Source organism: Anopheles bellator, chromosome 2 (assembly GCF_943735745.2).
Source record: "Anopheles bellator chromosome 2, idAnoBellAS_SP24_06.2, whole genome shotgun sequence".
NCBI classification, from domain to species: Eukaryota; Metazoa; Arthropoda; class Insecta; order Diptera; family Culicidae; genus Anopheles; species Anopheles bellator.
Genome location: NC_071286.1, coordinates 44,272,299 through 44,291,466, shown reverse-complemented (window position 1 = coordinate 44,291,466; position 19,168 = coordinate 44,272,299). Strand labels below are relative to the sequence as shown.

At 45.6% G+C, this 19,168-nt stretch overlaps 5 protein-coding genes and 1 non-coding gene across 11 annotated transcripts in view; 2 read left to right on the top strand and 4 right to left on the bottom strand.

Moving 5' to 3' along the window:
- LOC131211753 (oxysterol-binding protein-related protein 8) overlaps positions 1-2,962 on the bottom strand; it is a 28,032-nt gene extending 25,070 nt beyond the window's left edge. For all 3 annotated transcript variants that reach the window (XM_058205351.1, XM_058205352.1, XM_058205353.1), the window contains exon 1: positions 2,517-2,962. In XM_058205351.1, the coding sequence (XP_058061334.1) occupies positions 2,517-2,664 (148 nt within the window). In that variant the 5' untranslated portion in view covers positions 2,665-2,962. The remainder of the gene's footprint in view (positions 1-2,516) is intronic.
- A 1,873-nt stretch (positions 2,963-4,835) lies between these two features.
- On the bottom strand, positions 4,836-6,730 carry LOC131209742 (thioredoxin domain-containing protein 9). Its single transcript, XM_058202873.1, has 3 exons — positions 6,654-6,730; positions 5,770-6,320; positions 4,836-5,706 (listed from the first exon to the last, which is right to left on the bottom strand). Exons 2-3 carry the CDS (start codon positions 6,304-6,306, stop codon positions 5,596-5,598), a joined length of 648 nt encoding a protein of 215 aa, XP_058058856.1. The 5' UTR covers positions 6,307-6,320; positions 6,654-6,730; the 3' UTR covers positions 4,836-5,595.
- A 330-nt stretch (positions 6,731-7,060) lies between these two features.
- Positions 7,061-13,844, top strand: LOC131210599 (uncharacterized). The gene is made up of 2 exons (XM_058203871.1): positions 7,061-7,572; positions 11,349-13,844. Exon 2 carries the CDS (start codon positions 11,349-11,351, stop codon positions 12,978-12,980), a length of 1,632 nt encoding a protein of 543 aa, XP_058059854.1. The 5' UTR covers positions 7,061-7,572; the 3' UTR covers positions 12,981-13,844.
- A 592-nt stretch (positions 13,845-14,436) lies between these two features.
- LOC131210603 (protein THEM6) lies at positions 14,437-18,640 on the top strand. Of its 4 annotated transcripts, XR_009156867.1 has the most exons (3): positions 14,437-14,884; positions 14,949-15,689; positions 16,291-16,376. XR_009156867.1 is itself a non-coding variant. In XM_058203876.1 (2 exons), the coding sequence occupies exon 2, from the start codon at positions 17,927-17,929 to the stop codon at positions 18,515-18,517; it is 591 nt and encodes a 196-aa protein (XP_058059859.1). In that variant the 5' UTR covers positions 15,393-15,689; positions 17,924-17,926; the 3' UTR covers positions 18,518-18,640. The 4 variants fall into 4 exon arrangements, 3 of the variants coding, with proteins under 3 accessions (XP_058059859.1, XP_058059858.1, XP_058059860.1); XM_058203876.1 differs by lacking the exons at positions 14,437-14,884; positions 16,291-16,376 and adding an exon at positions 17,924-18,640 and having other exon boundaries at positions 15,393-15,689; XM_058203875.1 differs by lacking the exons at positions 14,437-14,884; positions 16,291-16,376 and adding an exon at positions 17,924-18,640 and having other exon boundaries at positions 15,393-15,710.
- LOC131210600 (nucleotide exchange factor Sil1) lies at positions 16,210-17,724 on the bottom strand. Its single transcript, XM_058203872.1, has one exon. It carries the CDS (start codon positions 17,575-17,577, stop codon positions 16,261-16,263), a length of 1,317 nt encoding a protein of 438 aa, XP_058059855.1. The 5' UTR covers positions 17,578-17,724; the 3' UTR covers positions 16,210-16,260.
- Positions 18,641-18,946: 306 nt separating the features above from the next.
- Positions 18,947-19,110, bottom strand: LOC131212998 (U1 spliceosomal RNA). The gene has a single exon (XR_009156947.1). It is a non-coding gene; the product is annotated as a U1 spliceosomal RNA (small nuclear RNA).
- Positions 19,111-19,168: the final 58 nt, after the last annotated feature.

The window sequence follows — 19,168 nt, the reverse complement described above, 5'->3', positions numbered from 1 at the left end:
TACATCCATTTCGGGTCGAAGAAAATGTTTACTGTATATTGAACAAAATTATGGAAATGAAAAATATCAACAATAATGTACTGAGATCGTAAAAACATAAGTTTAGAGCCTTTTGAAGTACACAAGCGTTACATACAAGCGTTTCAAACTGATTAATGTGGCTGTTTGTAAATAGCTTTATTGTAAATAAAGGGTTCCATTACTGCTTCTTTAAATCAATTTGGTGAAGATAAGAGACTTAAATTTAGGAACCAATTTGTACAATAAATAAAGTACTACTGAACTATTTCGATGCTAAAAGTCGCACTCGTTCAGTAGCATACAGCTCGTTTGGAATCCTGTAATCCGTCCATATTTTGCAACTATTGTCTCAAAACTAGAATTTCCAGCACACCTCTGCTTTTCTTCATCGTCTGTAGTTCGTCCAAACAGCGAAACCATGAAATGTGTGTTTCGTGTGGTTTGGCACTGCAGCTAAAAATGTGGCCTCTTGCGGCAGAATAAAAAATGCATATACCCAGCACCCAGCGACTTTACACCCCAATCAAACCGTAATCGATCAAACGTTAAACGGCTCCGAAGGGTGGACGCCGTTGCTTTACGCTTCGTTTTCCTGGCAGGACACAAAATTCGTTCCACACTTACATGACAACGTGCGTGGCGTGATTTGAAGCATGCAGCAACGTCGGTTCGTGATGGTGACGCTGCATAAACAAATCCTCGAAGAGACCCCCCGAGAGAGGGACAAAAACCTATGGAATGCCAACTACATCATCAGCCATGCCCGCAATCTGCTTACGGCAACAAACAGGAGTGCAGCAATGTCATGCCGGTGGGCAGTGCTAAATTGTCAATTGGCACGCGATACACTTTGCGCGTTTATTTCCCCCGGGCGGGCCCCACGAGCTTCTCGAGCTGTGTATATATGTTGATGGCGTAACATACATCAAGTCCGAGACGAGCCGAGTGTCACGATGATGGGGAGGTAAAAAGGACGATCGCCGGAACACGGTGAGACGGTGATGCCAACGTACCAGCAAACGGAGTCATTCCATTATTTGTGCACTACGACCAACTGTAAACTGTTCGTAGGCAAATGGGGTCCGGTTTTCTACGGGCTAAAGGATCAGGTGCTCAAGTGCGGCAGTTCGCAAATGGAGCAGTTTCACGCGACCCTGCCACAACAGCTGATGGTTTCCTGATGGTTCAGCAAGGCGACTGTGCCGGAAGTTCACTCGCAATAGGAAATTAACACGTTTCCATTGCCGCAAACAGCTGACTCGAAAAATCTCTGCTAGAGCTGGAAAGTTAGCTAAACAATGCCCTACGAGTTTTATACCAGATCTTTTTTCTGATTTTATTGAGATCACATGGGAATCTTAAATCCTTTGAGAAACTCTTCCATCTAAACATTCGACAGATTAGATTATGCATTAAAATAGGTAAAGAGCTTTATTTCTAGATTTAAAGAACGGTAGCATGAATCTAAAACAGACAATTTCTCCTCCGCCACCTACGAGAAAAGCCTCCACACCAATCATGTCTCCCGAGTCCAAAGTTTGGAATCGTGTATTTGCTTCTTGGGAGATACTCTTAAAACAATAGGAGATACCTTAACATCAGCAGCAGCGCATCACTTGTTGCACTTGTGCTACGGGAGCTACAAAAGGAGCCAAACGCTACTTTTAGACTTGGAATCACGCCATTCTTCGTTCTGTTCGCTCACTTCGAGAACCTTTAAATAGAACCACCCATCATGGTTCTTGCCTAGCCAACCCCTCACGAATCGAGTCAAGTCCTGATCAAGTTTATCAAGTGGTCGATAAAATGGGGTTAACCTTCGAACGTATGTTACGCCTCCACGTACTTGGATCGAACAAAACGGTCTGATCGTTATTTTAAGTGTAACAGGAAAAGACCATGGATTCGCTGTAACGATTCATTAGAAAGGTTACATGTAGGAACGAACTGAAACTGAATGCCAGATACTCAGTTTTGCCTCTTGTTTTTGCAAAACGATGGTCGCAAAGTCTTTGGTACAGGGTCCAACATCACAAGCAGCATCAAATCTGTCTGAAGCTAATGCTGCCTACGCATTAAGATAAAAGCCAGACCGTATGTTGACGTTCATAACTTATCCCGTCCAGCCAAAGTAGATGCCAAAGGCCACCCGTACCTGGCTAACAGTGTAAAGTGTGTATTATGTGTTGTTACAACACAAAATACACCACACCTGGCTAGATATCCGGATGTCCATCATAGTAACAAAAACCCTTAGCAAACATCACACGACGTATCTATTGTCATATCCGCCGAAGGAAACAAAAGGTTTTGGGGTAGTAACGAGCAATCTGGGAACATCGTCTACGACGGGAAGTGGGTCCGATCCTAAAGCGAAGGATACGTAAAACGCGACGGTGTCAAAAATCAACACATCTACCAATCAGGCCGGGTGGGAGTTGCAGGTGAGCTTTCTCGAAAGGACATGGCATACACATAGGACGCATAGGACTTACCGAGAAACTTTCCGCCCGAGTTTGGTGGAGGTGTCGATGCTTGTGAACTCCCGAAAGCCGGTGCCGAATCCGGCCTGTTTCCAGCGTTTATCGGCGTGGAAACGGCACTGACCGAGGCCGATGGACCGTGGCTGCTGCTGGCGCTCATCGTCGTAGCTTCCAAGGAAGGTTGGGCAAGACGAGACTTTTGGGCAAGATTTGCCTGGAACTGATGTACACTCGCAAACGTACACACACACTAACTGACCAACATGAACAAACGGAAAGCACCGAATTCTATAAAAACGATGCGTTGACTTGCCGCCCTTTCAAGTCTGCTGCGCTTTAATTTCCAACTTTCAATTACGAAAAGAAAGCACAAGCGGTAATGGTCGGTTTAGCTCTGTGGCCGAGATTTCACCTTCATTCAAAAGCACACTCGTTCTTTCCGATGACCACCACTTTTTTTGCACTCTCGCGTCGACTTGTGTGTGTATGTGTTGTTGCACAATGAATAAACTCTAGCACATTTCAAGCACCGGAAACCGACATCACCGCCAGACAGAGAGACTGACAAGGATGACGCGTCGAGACTGTGAGAAAAAAAGAGATGAAGGATATATGATGTAATCGGTTTGCAAAACGCAATCTACCCCACCGCACACCGGGTACGCTGCTGATTGCTTCATCATCGGAGCTTCTTCCGGTCCGGTGCCATTCTGATGGTTTGCGCTTTTTTGCGCAACTCACACACAGAGCGTTAAAGGACGAAAACCGACCGATTGGGGCCAGGCGTAACTTACTGGGCTAGGTTTCATGAAATAATGCTGTATTGCTTTGCGAACCTGCGTTAGCGCGTTCAGTCGGAGTGGGTTTTTTGATCTGCTAAAAGAACGTTCAAAAACACGTTTCAAGGCGCCGGATGCTGCGTCGTCGTCACCGGAGCGAAATGAGCGTTAAATGAGCAATCATCTTCACGCCAACCTACAGCGTGAACTGTCTGGATTTGCATGGAGACGTTTTCAGAGCGTCGGACCTTCGCTACTTTCTTGGTTCGAAGCGGCCGTATGTCGGCTGTGCTTACGCGTATCGCTAATTATCGTCGTCGTTGACAACGCTGCGTTGAAACTCTATTTTCATTCACAGACACCGCCGCCGCTGGTCACATGTGTTCAGCGTAATTGGATTATCGCAAACTTTTTTGTTGTCGCCTTCTTTTGCTCCTCAAACTTCAAATACGCACCCTCTGGAGTAGCACGGAGAGTTCACGGCGAAAGCACAACCACTTCCGTAACGTTGCTGAAGCGTACTACTTTGCAAGGCAAACAACGGCCGCGAGGGAGCCAAGTATACGGTTGACAACACCACATGCACTACGGACTGCTCAGTCAATAGTAGCTCCATTGCGTGTCGAAAATCCGGAGAACGCACCGTCGGAGAGAGCAGCATCTCAAGGGACCGCAGACCGGAAGGTTTTGCTCCACCGTGAAGATGGAGCTTATTAGCTCTTTCTCTCTCTCTCGCTTTTGCATGGCCTTCTTGTTCTTCCCTTCGTGTATAACGTGCTCGCGAATCGGCTATCGTCACCGATGTTTAAATTCGTACAGACGCGAATTCCCCACATAAATTCCACGTCTGAGAGTCTGGTCGTGCATTGGTGCTGGTTTGCGACAAATAAGAACTAGAAGTCGTGCCGCAACATAGACAACTAATGCACCACAAAATCGGAGAGAGGCCCGAACAATCACGATGCTCCAATGAGCTGATGATGATGATTATGATGAGGGTGGCGTTCGACCCCTCAGATGCTCCTCGCTCTCCCGCATGTAATTCAAGATTCTAACACTCGTTCTATTGTTCCACCGAATGTAGCGGCCGTCTGCCCTACAACGGTCGCGAAGTAGATCTTCAATTACCTTTAATTGGACATACAACTCAAATGCACACGAACGCAGACTAGACACAAGGCGCCAAACGTACCGGGACTGCAAGTTCACTGTGCACGGGCCACGGACCCATACGTTGGCCACGGTAAACTGGTACAGCAGGAGTGCGTGCGGATGGTCCGGCGGATCCTGCCACGGTTAAAAAGACGCAAGAGTACGCACGGAGAAGAAAATGACAAGCTGCACCGCGGGTTTATGAGCAAGAGTTCAAAAGCTAGCGCACATCAACAGTCACTATCAGTGGTGAAATGTATTGCGAAGCGATGCGAAATCTATAAATCTGATAGAAAAACTATTCCTATGATAATTCTTCAAATGGGTTCCTGGTGCCTTTGTTGCTGTTCGCAAATAAACTTGCAAACTTGACTCATTACATAAACCGTTGAGCTACGAGAAAACTTTTCGTGTGATTTATTAAAGGTACCAAGTCATCGGCATCAGTACGAACATCAGAATTGAATCCTTAATGTTAGGTTGCTTTCGATTCTAAATAACTTATTAGCGCTTCGTTTAACTCGGTCTAGGGACTTGCAAGCCATCCACAACGAGAGAGATAAACTAAACTTGTTTTTTGATTCTTATAAATAAGCACATTTCGATTGTTTCCCATGCGATACCGACAATCGCTGTCTTACTGTTACGTTACGCGATTTTCATTCCAGTTCTGTGAGTCATGTTAGCAAGTTAATGAAATGTAATTGAAATTAAAAATGCGCACCCGCAAAATACTTAGCAATTTTGAAACACAAGTCCAGAGAAGCCAATGAAAGCATTCCAAGACAAGCTATGCTGCTTGCGATGCTTGTCTTAAGAAGCACCATTCTTCGCTGGCAGTGTGAGACGGAAGTTCTTGTCCATTCGTTACAAAACTAACTTCAAAAAGTAAGATAAACCTCATGACAAGGGAAGGGTAGCGACGGTCTTAAGAAGCCTTAATTTTAGATGCCCTATTGAATGTAATCATCTTAATTGCAATGACAGCAGCATCCAACGCTTGCTGTTCTGATAGTACGCCTTGAACAACGTTGCACCGCTGTGCTGTTAATGCCACTACCAGACGCATGATCGACCAATAGACGGAGCCGCGAGTTTTATCGCCTAACGATTGTGCTATAACATACTCCCACACCAAACACGTATTCCACCATCGTTTCTTAATCGTCAAAATCGATATCTGAATCGTCCGAATCGTAGCCCCCACGAATTGTCTTTTGATTGGCTGGTTTCTTTTGTTTTTTCACGTCCGGTGGCGTCAGCAGGTCACCCTGAAAGGTAAAGGAAAAGCTTAGAAATGCTTGCCACCAACGGCATCGATAGGATATATATACATTGTACTCGATCGCTCCGGACTGTGCGATACGCCATTCGAGCATTTCAGTACTAAAGTCGTCACAGTTTCCCAAATCTGTGAACCCTACGATGTAGTCCTTCGTTTTGCTGTCCTTGATTAGCGCAATGCTCGGTATCACCTTGATGCGTAGGCGCTCGGTCAAAAACGGACACCGCTCCGCGTTCACCTTACAAAACTTGGCCTCCAGGTGCTTGGTTGCTAAAATCTTCAGGTGCATATCGACGATCCGGCAACGCGGAGCAGAGTCGCGATAGAAATGGCAAACTATGTTGGCCGATTTTTTTGACATAGCAAAAAACTCTTTCTCATCCGCCAGCTCACTGTACTCGCCGTGTCCGTTGCTCTTCCACTCCTGACGCTGCTGTGCCTGTTTTTTCAGCTGTTGAATGCGCTGTTCACGCAATTTTTCCAAATCATCGGTATTGAGCGACTCCAGGCGACCAAGTTCACTATCAAGTTGTTTCTCCAGCAGTTCCGCGGCCGATACGATCTGGTTCTGTATCAATTGTTCCATCGTAGGTCTTGATGCTGCAATTGTATGAAAACGTGTTTTGTGAGGAAAGAACTAGGATTGGGAGCACACGGATTGGTTTCCACGATTGTGCAAAATCAACACCAAATAATATCAATTGACGCGCCTTTCCGAACGCCTCCGTATTCTGATTTTCAAAAAAATTGGCCAAATGCCGGTCCCGACCGGTCGATCAGGCAAGAACCGCAGTGCAATGTTGGTCGCACTTGGGGGCATATGATCATCGTTTTTCCAATTTAACGCCAATCCAAGCGCAGCCCTTCGTTAAAAACTGATGGTAGGTATTGCTCGCAAGTGAAAATTTCATCTAGTCGCGCTAAAATACTTACAATTGAAGGATTTTTGTTAAAAATGATTTAATATTCGTTCTGAACGTCCCGTTACTTTCCGACTCCGTCCACGGTGATGACTGATTTTCGTGGTACTCGAAAATCGTGTCTGACATTTACAAGCTGCTCGAACGCACAACTGCTCGAAGGGGCTAGTTAACATTTTTCCTTTTGGTTTGGATAGCTTTTTACGTTGCATAGTTGAATTTCATTAAATATAAAGTCTACGCCTAATTCATTAATCGCAAATTTGTACGAGAAATATAAATTAAACGGTTAGTAGCGCAAAAAATTGCTGTTGTTGCAATATGTCGCTATAACCCGTTTTCGAGCAGAATATCAGCCGCCAACTCTGAAACGAAAATCTAACCCAGTTCATTTTCTGGCGTCGTCGTCGAAGCAAGTGCTGTTTCCGTGTTCCCGTTTTATTGCTTTGCTCGTCTTTTTAGCCCCGTCTCGCTCTAACACCGTATGCTGCTGCCAAAGGCACTGTCTATGTATGTGTACCTTATTGCGAATAGTTGGCCGCTCTCTTTGAGGAAAGGCCGCGCTTTCCACTCAACAGTCCGTTGTCCGTGTGGTAAGGTCGGTATCAGGAGTGTATTTACGGTGAAAAAACTACCAAACTATTGAACGAATCAGCACATAATTCAGCAAAACAGTGGTACACTCTATATGTGTACAGAAGTGACATAAATAAATCCGACCAGCCGCGCCGCCATTACCGCAAGGGCTTTGCTGATCGAAAACTGGTAGCATCTTTTGTGTGGTATCCTTGTTACTTGTACCAAGTGTTCGCCGTGTGCTTTGTGTCAACAAATTAAATCCCAAGTGTGTGGCCATCTATTGTTGTAAACAAAAACGGCATTACAAAGTTTGATCCACCCAACCCGCAGAAAGCCAGCTAACGCAGAAAACGGTAAGCTTTTAAAGAGAAACGAATAGCTTCGTTTGCCGGTGCCTTCAGTAGTACCTGTAAATGTCGAGTGCGTTACATTTTTCATTGCCGAAAAGCCAAAGATTATTTATAGTTTATTTCCCGCCCGTGCCAACCTGCTACAACATAGCATCGAGGTTATGTTCTGCCGCCATTTGACGATTCCGGTGAAAAAGGGCACTTTGGAAAGTCCAATTTGCACGAAGCTCGATTCGCTCTCGCGTGCTGTGGTACCCGGAAAACAGTGCTGTGGTACAAAATGATTCTGTGCACTGATGAGCAAAAAGTTAGAAAAGAAAAATGAGCTAAACTCCCATATTTATGCTGTACCATTCGCGGCCGTTGGCAGAGGATTGTAGTTTGCAAGATGTATGTGTGTAAGAACTGAGCCTGTTCCTGCGTCAAATTAATGTGTGCCATACGTGTGTGTGAAGCATCAAGCGTTGCTCGAATTAAGGATGCTTAGGGTGTGAGTGTATGGGTGTCGCGCATTCGTGCCTTTAGGCAAAGGGTACAGCTTTGCTGAGGGAATAAATGAAGTGCGGAAACAAATAAAAAAAAAAAACTACCTACCACTTGCTCATCGTCGCCAGGCAACAAATATTAGGTGGTATAATAAAAATCCAGCGATATTCCATTTGGGATTTGGGGACTTGGGGTTAGTTTATGAATTAGTGAAGTTATTTTATTTATTTCCAAATTTTGGAGATCAAAAGTAATGCCCAATCTGTGATAATAATTTTATTTCACAAAATGATGGTGTCAACAAGTTTTCACCTTGTTATTTTTATGCCCAACGGCGGCACAACATGGCTTTCCAGGTCTTCGAAACGCGTGTGACAAGGAAATGCAAAGCCGCCAAACAGCTTTTTCTTCGATCCAAGTAGCAGTGCCTGGGCGGAATGCAAAGGGCCCCTGCTTGTTTCCAGCCAGCACCTGATTTCAGGTTGCGCATTCGTGTGGGAAAAAGTTGGGAGAAGTGAAAACCAAGGGCGCCACGGGAGAGGAAGACAGGTTGAACAGGTTGTGTGTCTTTCCGCTCCAGCAGCACCGTTGGCCATTCCCATATCGTTGCCATTTTTGTTTGTAAACATTTCGGTCAAAGAGCAAATTGGAGTGACGGCGGCCACGCGACACAGTTGGTTGTTGCGTTTGCGCCATTTATTTTTCAAACTTGAACTGCAATTATGGCCTATAAAACATTCGATAAATTTATCCCTCATAATGAAGCGAAAAGCAATAAGACGCTAAACATATTATTTAAAAAAAGGAATGTATTGTGCTATGCTGTGTAGTTGCATTTATCATACCAAGCTTAGAAACAATTGCTTGTCTCAAATAAAGAACCGCAAATGCACGTGATTTTGGGAAGCTAAGAGGATCACTCAGATAGCTTAGTAGTACTCCCTGCTATTAGGGGTCATTTTTTCAAGACCGATCAAGCTACCGCTCACTCCTTCACCGCATAGGACATTTTAAGATGTGCGTGGTGTAATTAGATGTGAAATACTGTCAATTCACGACCACCACTATCATTCCCGTTATCGGTAGGCCTCAGCTTCTGAGTGAGCGCAATTAACGCGGAACAAGACACCGCCAGTCGTAGACCTCGCGGTTTCTCAACAGTCGGCGACAAGCCGTTGAATATTTATTTATAAAACCTGCAGGACGTGAGTAGCTCGGTTGACGATTGACTTGACTGGCTCTCGTGATAGTCTTGAGTAGATATATTACTTGAGCATTAAGTGTGTCCATCAGGTCATTTTCCTACCCTACACATCTCCGACATCGTCAAAGACTAATGTTGTCTAGAAGCAGGTGACACAGAAGCGGTACGAAGAGAGACACTTTCTCAAACTAAGGCCAAACATTGGAAGCACCACAGGGACCAACGATATTGTTTTCTAGCGTTGGGTGGTGGCAGAGCACAACATACCTTCTCGGTACACATCAATGGCTTCTCGAGGTCTCTTTAAAAATAGTAGAGTACCCTTCGTGCGACACCTCTCTCCTCATCTACATCTTTCGTCTCGCAGAGAAGACTAATTGTGTGCTTGAATGAAACAATCAAACAAAACAAAAATTGGCGAACCGCGTCGAAATCGTCCCAGAACGAAACAACGCGCAATGGCAATAATACCCCCTGGCTTTACGCGGCGATTCGCGAATCCCAACGTTAGCGTTTACAAACAAAATCAAATGGAACGGTACAGTTTCAGTTGAGAATTACAGATTTTTTTTACACCTCCGCAATAGGTTCTGTTTGCGGCCGGTCATGGTCGTTGGAAGGCGTGCCTATGTTTCGAAAAAAAAGACCGTGCGGCGTGTTCTGCTGCGGTACGTCGTAGATTTGCATAACTCATGCGTTCGGAAAGCATTGGGATAAATATTTACTTAACGGACTTTGAATGAAGCTTCTTCCCGTTTTGTAATGGTTTCGGGAGAGTCTTCAAGATCATGTTGAACACGTGCCACTTAAAACGTTTGAAATTAGTCTCTCGATTGCTTCGCCCGAGGGAATTCCCTTTGAGGCGATTGCACTTTTTTACAACAACTTATTTTTATTGAGTGTTTCGCTAGTTTAGGAATCTATCACAATGCTTTTGTCGCTTTTCTCTTTTTGTAACCGTATTTATAAGAATGAAAACAAATGTAATGTACGCTCATAGTTTGTGAAGAATCGCCAATGGCATCACAACGGATTGTTTCGAACGCGGAAGACTTCGGACAATGCATAATTTACTGTTACAGTTTTAGTTGATAAAATTAAAACAAATTTAATTAAATGTCCCATCGATTGTCACAAACTGCATTCCGATATCATGACCGTCCTAACTAACCTCTCCGTTATATGCACATAAAATAATCCTTGGCATACTTTGATTTCTTTTGCAAAACACGGAGCGTTCGCGTTGATATTCTTTCACTGATTTAGCAACGCACTCTAGATTAATGCTCTGCTCGATCGAACATCACGTACATTTAAAAAAGGGGTACATTTAATGCTGGGGGCCGTGACAAATGTTTTCGGTACCACGCACCGACGACGCCCAGACCTGATAATGGAGGTGTTTCGTTTTGTGCGCGAGGTAGGTGCGGAGCGTTGTTTGTTGCACTCTTCGATTGTCGATTTAAATCAAACATAATCGCAGCCCAGAGGGCCATGTTGCGTGGCGTTTCGTGTTTCCAGTTGTTCTTAGTCGGCATCCACTTGCGCCGTGAACGAACTCTAGCATAGAGCATGGAGGCATTCTCGCAGCACAACACAGTGACGATCGGCAAGGAAACGCGAATCTTGTACTTCCCATTATGTCTCCCATTCGCGGTCTTCTTCGTAGATTTTGTCGTTGTGTTATGTGACCAGCCGAATGTACATTGTTCGTTGGCGTTATAAGATACTTTACGGTCGGAAGTGGAGCTGGACGGCAGAGTGCCGCTATGCTCCGCTCTGTGATGGCAGCAACCGATATGCGTGCTGTATGTGGAGTAGTATTGGTGCTTTCGCATACAAGAAACCATCCGTGGCAAGAATCATAGCAACCGGCAATCGCCTCTCGCAGAGCAACTCAACAATTGTAGCCTCCCCTTAGTTTAGTGGAGCGCGCTACACGCAATGATTCGCTCCCAATTTTCTTTCTCTTGTGCGCGGTAGCACAAGCTATCGTATTCTCCGCTCTCCGGGGTAGCATTCGCGATGAAGCGCGAAAGGGGTTTAGACTGTTGATTTAATTCCCGTACGAACTCTATATTTCTCGTAGATGTCGCTGCACGTTTCGAATCAGTCGTCCGGGCGCCGTACGCCGCAAGTGTACCAGGGAGGATTCGGCGGTACGGCCTCGACGGTCGGAGGGGCTCAACCCAATAATGCAACGAATGGTGCCGGTCGTCCAACGAAGGTGAAGCAATCACTTATTCCGGTCGCTGTGGATCCTGGCACTGGTGTTTCACCATCGATGGCTTTGATGACTTCTGGCGGTAACAGCAACAACCCATCCACACCATCGAATGAAATGCGATATCAGCATGACCATATGTACGTTGCCGGTGTCAAACAGCAACAACCGGAATCGAATGGCGCAGGCAAGGAATCGAAGAAGGCCACGAATGGAAACAACAATACGAACTTTGCGTCTGTCTCGTCGAATGTATCGGTTGACAAATCTGTTTTGGCGAAAGCTAGCAACGAAAAAGATAAGGATGCCACTTCCACCAAAGCTGTTACTCCGGCACCAGCCGAGAGTGTTGCTAAGGTACGCGACAGTCCTCGCTCAAGATCATCCCAACAGAAGCAACTGGCAGAGGAATCGGTTGGTGGTGCTGCTCCTAAAACAACAGAGCAACTGAAGCTATCACCGGTCGTTTCAACGCCCAAGCAGCAGCAACCGGCAGGAAAGCCGTCGGTTGTAGAAAACTCTCTGTTGAAAGAGAAACCACTTAAAGGATTCGCCGCTGATGGTTCTGAAATGGAATCGTTGCTGCTTGAACCGTGGGACTACGAGGATTCACCAATGCCGGCATCAGTCAAGAAGTCAAGACTGTTGCGCTACACCGGAGGCGGAATGGCGCTGCACACTTCTTTTAATAAAGGATCGGGTGGTGACGCTGGGGACGTCAAGCTTGATCCGGTGATGGAACAGAAAACACCGGTGACTGATTCAATGGAACAGAAGCAACAACAACAGGAAATCGGGAAACAAACCGCCGGTGAGCAGTCTAGTACCCCCTCCACTCCAACCACCGGCGAGGAAGGCCTGATCAATCGTCCTCTACGCTCCATTACGGGTCGTCGGTCGACTCGTCCCATCAGCAACATTATGCTAACTCACCGTCGATCGGCAGAACAGATGAACGATTCTGTCTCGAGCTTGAACGTGACAGTTGGTTCAGACATTCATAACGACAGTCTGCGCACACCAGTTTCCTCGTCCCGTAAGCGGAAGGATACAACACCGGAGTCGACTTCCGATGGTCCGGTGGAGGGACTAGAAAGTCCGAAACGGGCACGCTTGGACTTCAGCGGTTTCCTCGGCCTCGTTGCCAGCCCCGTAACGATGCTCAAGAATCGTCTATCACGCGTTAAGCTTCACTCGACCAGTACTCCAGTTGGCGGAAACGAACATGGGCTGGCCGTCGAAGAGGAGAACCCGTCCAAAGTGGTCTCGGCGGAAGCTACCACCACCACAACCGTGCCGGCCACCGGTACCAACCCGGAAGACGCTAGCAGCAAGATGATGGTAGTCGATGTTGGTGAAGAAGCAAAAGAAAAGAAAGACGCTGCATCGACCGAAAAATCCACCGATGATGATGGTCCGGCCACCGCCGACACGAAGGACGACGAGATACACGTGACATACAAAGAGAAACAGAATCAGTGGTGCAGTGTGATGTAAACGAGCGTGACATTCGGCGGTTCTTCCATTTTTTTCTTCCGGCAAACAATCAATCCTGTTTTAATTGATTTTAATTTCCTTTCCTTCAAGGCAAACGTAACAATCGTTTCCTTTACTGTAGACGAAAATTCACATGTAATGAAATTTCGTTCTTTTCTGATTCTAGTTTGAATAATCCCTTTACAGCTCTTCTGTCTTTCATTTACGTAGTGATATGTATTCAAACCTTACGTTCATGTTCATTTTCCTAATGCTGAAGGACCTTTGGCGCCTTTCTTATGGGAAAGTTTTTTGTCACATACGTCCATGAACTAAGAAACAGGAAGAGGCCATTTGTTGTTCAGCCTTTATCATCTTTAGGTTTATTTCTTACAGATACTCGTATCGAAAACAATAAATATTGTAACAGCAGCGATATTATGTTGACGGACTTCAAAGCACGTAAAAAAATAGCCAACAGTATGTCTAGAAGGGCTTGTTGACGGGGTGGATCGTGGATGCATCTGAAGTACACAATCTGGATCCGAAACGAATCATTTATGTAGTACGGCAGCGTGACTCGCTCATTCGATACAGGAGAAACCGAACTTGTGTTCTACCCCAAAAAGGTAGTAAAGCGTGGGGCGCAAGAATATCGAGAAAGATTTGAATTACATCAATCAATAAAGGTTTTACTGGAATGGTTGGGAATATGTTGTAATTGTGCAACCGGCGGTACACAACATGTCGTGATTCTTGCAATCATTTATACGTAGAACTGCTAGCTATGAATATAAACACACACGTTTATTGTAGAATGGATTTCTTTAATTTGTTGTATTTCGCACAAACCTCGAACGAAGAAAAAATAAAAAACGATCCATTTCCTAATGCGTTTTACTTGCTTGTTTCATTTTCAAACTTTCATTCAAATTCTTCCGTGCTTTTACAGCTAACTATTAGTAAGGAAAACTAACCATCTTCAGTAAAGTTTCGTAGATCCTATCGTGGGTATAAATTTCGGTATGGGAATGAAAAGAAAGCAACACTCAGCAGACAGAATGCAACACCATCCTCGGCTAAAAAGATCAATTATTTACCCTCATTGTGTTGGCTCAACTAGAAAAACGCTCTCCCGCTGACCCAACGTGAATTGCATCATCCTCAGGTAAATCTTCAACGGGGTCATGTTGAAGCTTTTTGTGTTGAGCATTACACTTTTCATTTACAGCGCCAAACACTATGTTACTTCAGATACGGTGCAGCTCTAGGCATAGAATACGAACCGAACTGATTCATGTATAGGGTGATAACTTTTGCACGCCTATTGTATCTAATCGCTCAACGCATATCAGAGACGCTTCCGGCAATAGCAACCTTTGGACCGTATTATTCTAATAAAATGTAGCGTTTCAGTTGAAAATGTCGCGTGCCGGTAAAGTGCTTAGTATCAAACCAGCCACCGAGCAGAGTGCACGTGAGTTTGCGTGCTGTTGCGTGTACTTGGTAGTGGATCTTTGCCAATTCTCTCCCGGATTAACTTATTTGAAGATCCTGAAATACACAACGAAAAACCGCCAAAAGGCAATGTTTTCAAACTGACCAACAAATCAATTTGACAGCCGTGACGTCGGTACCCTAATCGCGTTCTGGTTTAGGGCACGGTTTGTTTTGTACAATATTTACAAAGGGTTGTGGACCACTCGCGACAAATTATTATTGTAGAAGAGACTCAATCATTCAATTCTGGCGGATTAGCACAAGGGACAGAGAATCTGCCAGCAACATGTGGAGTTTAATCGCGGTGGTGGCACTGTTGTACGCCTTGTTTGACGTGAACTACTTCATACGAGTGGCGTTCACAATTCTCCACGCTATGCTCGTACCGGGAAAGATAAAGGTGACCGATAAGCATACAATCTATGGTGAGTTTCTTGCGGTTACCAACCCGTACGGTATCACTAGAGTACGAATGTTTCGTTTCCACAGGATTCTGCACAACGCAGGACATCGATTTCCTGTTGAATCACATGAACAACGCTCGGTATCTGCGCGAGCTCGACTTTTGCCGCTTTTACTGGTACGCCCGGACCCGTTTCTGGCCGTTGGGGAATGCAAAAAACCTCCTCCAGGGTGAATGCATGGTGCGGTATCGGCGCATGCTGCCCATCTTCAGGCCCTACAAAGTCGAAACGAAGCTCTGCTGGTGGGATGAAAAGTCGATCTACTTTGAGCATAAGTTTATCACACTTCACGATGGATTCGTCCGCACCGTTGCCTACTCACGACAGCGGGCTATCGGCACATCGCTGCTTACATACGTGCAACGGTTTCCGGAGTGCCGGGAGCGTCCGGAACAGCCGGCAGTTCTGAAGGCGTGGATCGAAGCCACCGAAGCGAGCAGCCAAATGCTGCGCAACTGAAACGTGTCGGAAGATCGCGTTCGATGCTGAACAACCCGTTAGCTTTTGGTGCGGATCGCTAACGTATCAGTATGCGTGTACCTGTGGACAGGTATTTTACACGAATGCACCGCAACTCACACACTGCCAGGTGCGATCATGTTTTCGTGGCACCGTCAGGGGCCCGCGACCCAAACAACCTCTATCAGTCTTGCCGCGATCGTACCTGTGCTTGTTAATGGTGTAGGATAAGTCTCGACCAGTGCCGTGGCAGACGATTTAACGATTCCATTTGAGTTTTTGCTGCCAGCCACAAGTTCCAAAATCCGTAAGTCGCACATCTGCAATGGTAATGAATTTATACGGCCACCCTTGAGCAGAATTGTTTTCGCTGGGAAAGGGTTTGAAGTTCATGTTGCATACAAAAAGTGTATGATCTCTACAGAGTTAAGAAAGCTCAGTAGAAAACTTAAATAACTGAATTAGCTTGACTGACAGTAGTTGAGAGGAATGTGAATTGACTTTCCCCAATTAGAAAAGTTAAACAGCGCTAAATGTTGCTTCAATTTAATACAAACGAAGCGGTACTTAGTTGAAAATAAGGATATCTTCGGTAGTGCGTACCCCTGTGACGTAAACAACCTGTTGCCCGTTGACGAAAGAGAAAATGTTCAAGCTACCTAGTTTCGATTTTTATGTGTGTTCCGAAGGCCTAGGCTGAATACTGAACAATCGACAAGTAGCTTTCGGCTGGCCATGAAAAATCTAAAAATGTCGGTTTTGACAAATGTTTCGACGAAGTAAATTGTGAAAACGCCTAAAAGCGGACTTTAATAGAAGCTGGTCTCTATGCAACGTAATAAATTATTTATTTACATCCTATCTCTAGTCGCAAGAGCTCATAATTCGTCTTTTGGTGGTCCATACAGATCAAGGACGAATTCGTCGATGTTACGCCGAATTTCTGTTCGATACTCGACCAGGTCGCTGACGTCCGTTAATCGATTGTCCAGGGTGTTTCGGATCACTAAGAGCGTATGCCGAAGGCGAGGATCCTCCGACCAGTTTTGCTGACAAGGTACCATGCTCGATCGCATGGCCTTTATCGCTTCGTCAATCAAATTTTCCTCCGCCAGGAGAGTGGATCGATGCCAATGAAAGAATTCTTCGGCATGTTTGCAGAATTCGGTTTTCTCCAAGCCCTCAAGAAGCTGCGTGGATCGGTACTGTTCGGCCGTTACTTGATCTGTTTCACCTCGTCCCGTCACACTTCGGTAGTCTTCCAATAAGTCCGCAATCAGCTGTAAAACTTTCACCTTGACCTTCAGCTCGACCGGTTTCTCCAAGACGCCACGCAGCAAACTGTAACCATGTGCGGTAAGCAATTGCTTCTGGGCAAACGGGAACTTTCGTACCAAGCTACCGAACGCGTACAGTGCTGCAGAAATCTCATCCGACGATGTGGCTCGGCCAAAGGCCGCCAGCAGCTTGGCACTACCATCCCGTTCGAACAGCGACACCTTCGCTTTCGGATTATTTTGCGTAAGTGTGCCCAGAAGAACAAGTGCCTGAATCCGTATGCTAGTCTCGGTAGTACGATTCAAGCTTGGCCATATAATATTCTCCAATCCGCCGCGATCGATAAACTCCAGCGCATTATCTATCTGATGGGCTAGGTAACGCAGGTCTTCGAAGACCGTGTCCAGCTCTTGGTGGCGCTCAGATGTTCGTGGGAGCAGCTCTTCAAAACGGGCAAACAGCGTGGTCATAATTTCGCTGTCCGTCTTCAGCTCCATATTAGCTTCCTTTAATTCTTGTTTTATCTGATCGTAGCTTTTATGCGGTCCGCCATTCGTATGTTCATCTTCTCGATCAAAGACATTTGCTGGGATGTTCCGTAGTCGTTCCTTGAGTGCTTCTGGGTCCATTGGTTCCATTGGTCGATCAACGCCGTGATCCTTTACTTCCTGTCCGGGAACAAGTGACAGTGACGACTCCGCATCCAAAGGATTCTGTGCGGTATCTAAAAGTTTTGCTTCCTTTTTGCCAGTGGACAGGTTGATTCTAACGTGCAAACCTGCCGGGATGGGTTGATCTTCTGCAAGCTCCTGCCATTCGTTGGTGGGCACAAAGTTCGTTTCGTTCGAATCGGTAACTTGAAACCAACAGATCAAAAACGCCGCTTCTATTAGTACCACCACACTTTTGAGCTTCATGTTTGTATCAATGTTTAATTTCTCCAATCGCAGAATATGGGTCCGGTTGTTTATGGTATCACGAACTATCGGTGAGCTAATGATTTAGATTTTCCGAGCCCCACCATTTATAAAAATTAGAAATACACGTCACGGAAACCGAAACACTCCGCTCTAAACGTGGATCCTTTGCAATTGACATTTCCGTGATCTCTACGTTCGTAAACGAAGCACATTCGAGCACTTTGGTTGTAAACAAACTGACTTCGAGCAGTTTGAGTGCTCGAATAAGAAATAATGTAGGGGATGCTGGGGTTCTACGATACAGTCTTAGGTTTATAATAAAATTCTCTGTTTTCCTTTTCAGATAATGTTTTCCTGTCTGTTTCTCGTGAGCCTGCTCGTACTGTACATGGTTTGGGATGTGAACTACTTCCTCCGGTGTGTCGTTACTCTTGGGTACGGAATGCTGTTCCAGCGCAAACGCAAGGTAACGGAGGAGACGTCGATCTATAGCCTCTGCACGACACAGGACGTGGACATATTTATCCGCCACATGAACAACGCGCGGTATCTGCGCGAGCTGGACTTTGCTCGGTTCCACTTCTATGGCCTGACCGGCATTTACGGAAAAATCAAAGCAAAGCGTGGCGGTGCCGTACAGGGTGCGTCCAGTGTGCGCTACCGGCGAACGATTCCCATCTTTAACGCGTACAAAATCACTACAAGATTGGTCTGGTGGGACGAAAAGGCTATCTATCTCGAGCAGCAGTTCGTGACGCTGGCCGACGGATTTGTGCGGGCCGTGGCCATGTCGAAGCAATGCATTACCAACACGAATGTGCTGGAACTGATGAAGGAATTTCCGGGTGCCGAACAGCGACCCGAAATGCCCGAGGAACTTAAATTGTGGCTAGATTCGATCGAAACGTCCAGTCAGAAGCTGCGTAAAGACAAGTAGATGTAGATGGCTTAATATTATGTTTATGTGGGCATTATGTTGGAATCATGTGGGTTTATAGAGGATTGCGCTCCTTACTTTAATCTGGCACATTCGATCAAATAAATCAATTAAGTAAAAACAATAAAAGAGATGTTTTTTTTTATTTACATAGATATTGAGTTCGAAACTACAATCGCCTCTTTTTTTAAATAAATAATGATAAAACAGATGAAACACACTCAACAGTCGTAATAATATTACTTGACGTTGTATTTAAACTACTCTTATCTAATGAGCTGAGATCAATTTTGATTGATTTATTGATTTCGGTATCTCCTTGGAAAAGACTCCCAATGCACATGCTCGTCTTTCCACGACTATAGTTTAAAGCCGAAAACTGTCGGCCCAAGTAAATCTCAATACCTCTCGTCTGTTTTAAAATTGCGATCGGGATGTGCGCGGACGCACTTCCCGGCTACCAAAAATTGCGCATACGAGTTATCCACATGAGGGATAATCGCAGGGGTCAACCCAACCGAAGTGCAATGGAAGGGCCTCACCCTGGGGGAACCGCCTTAGTGATCACGGTAACCCCTATGCCAGGTAAGTATGCTGTTCCTTGTTTCGGCTCGCTCAGCCCATCCCGACGCCGCCGGTGGCTCTAGCGAT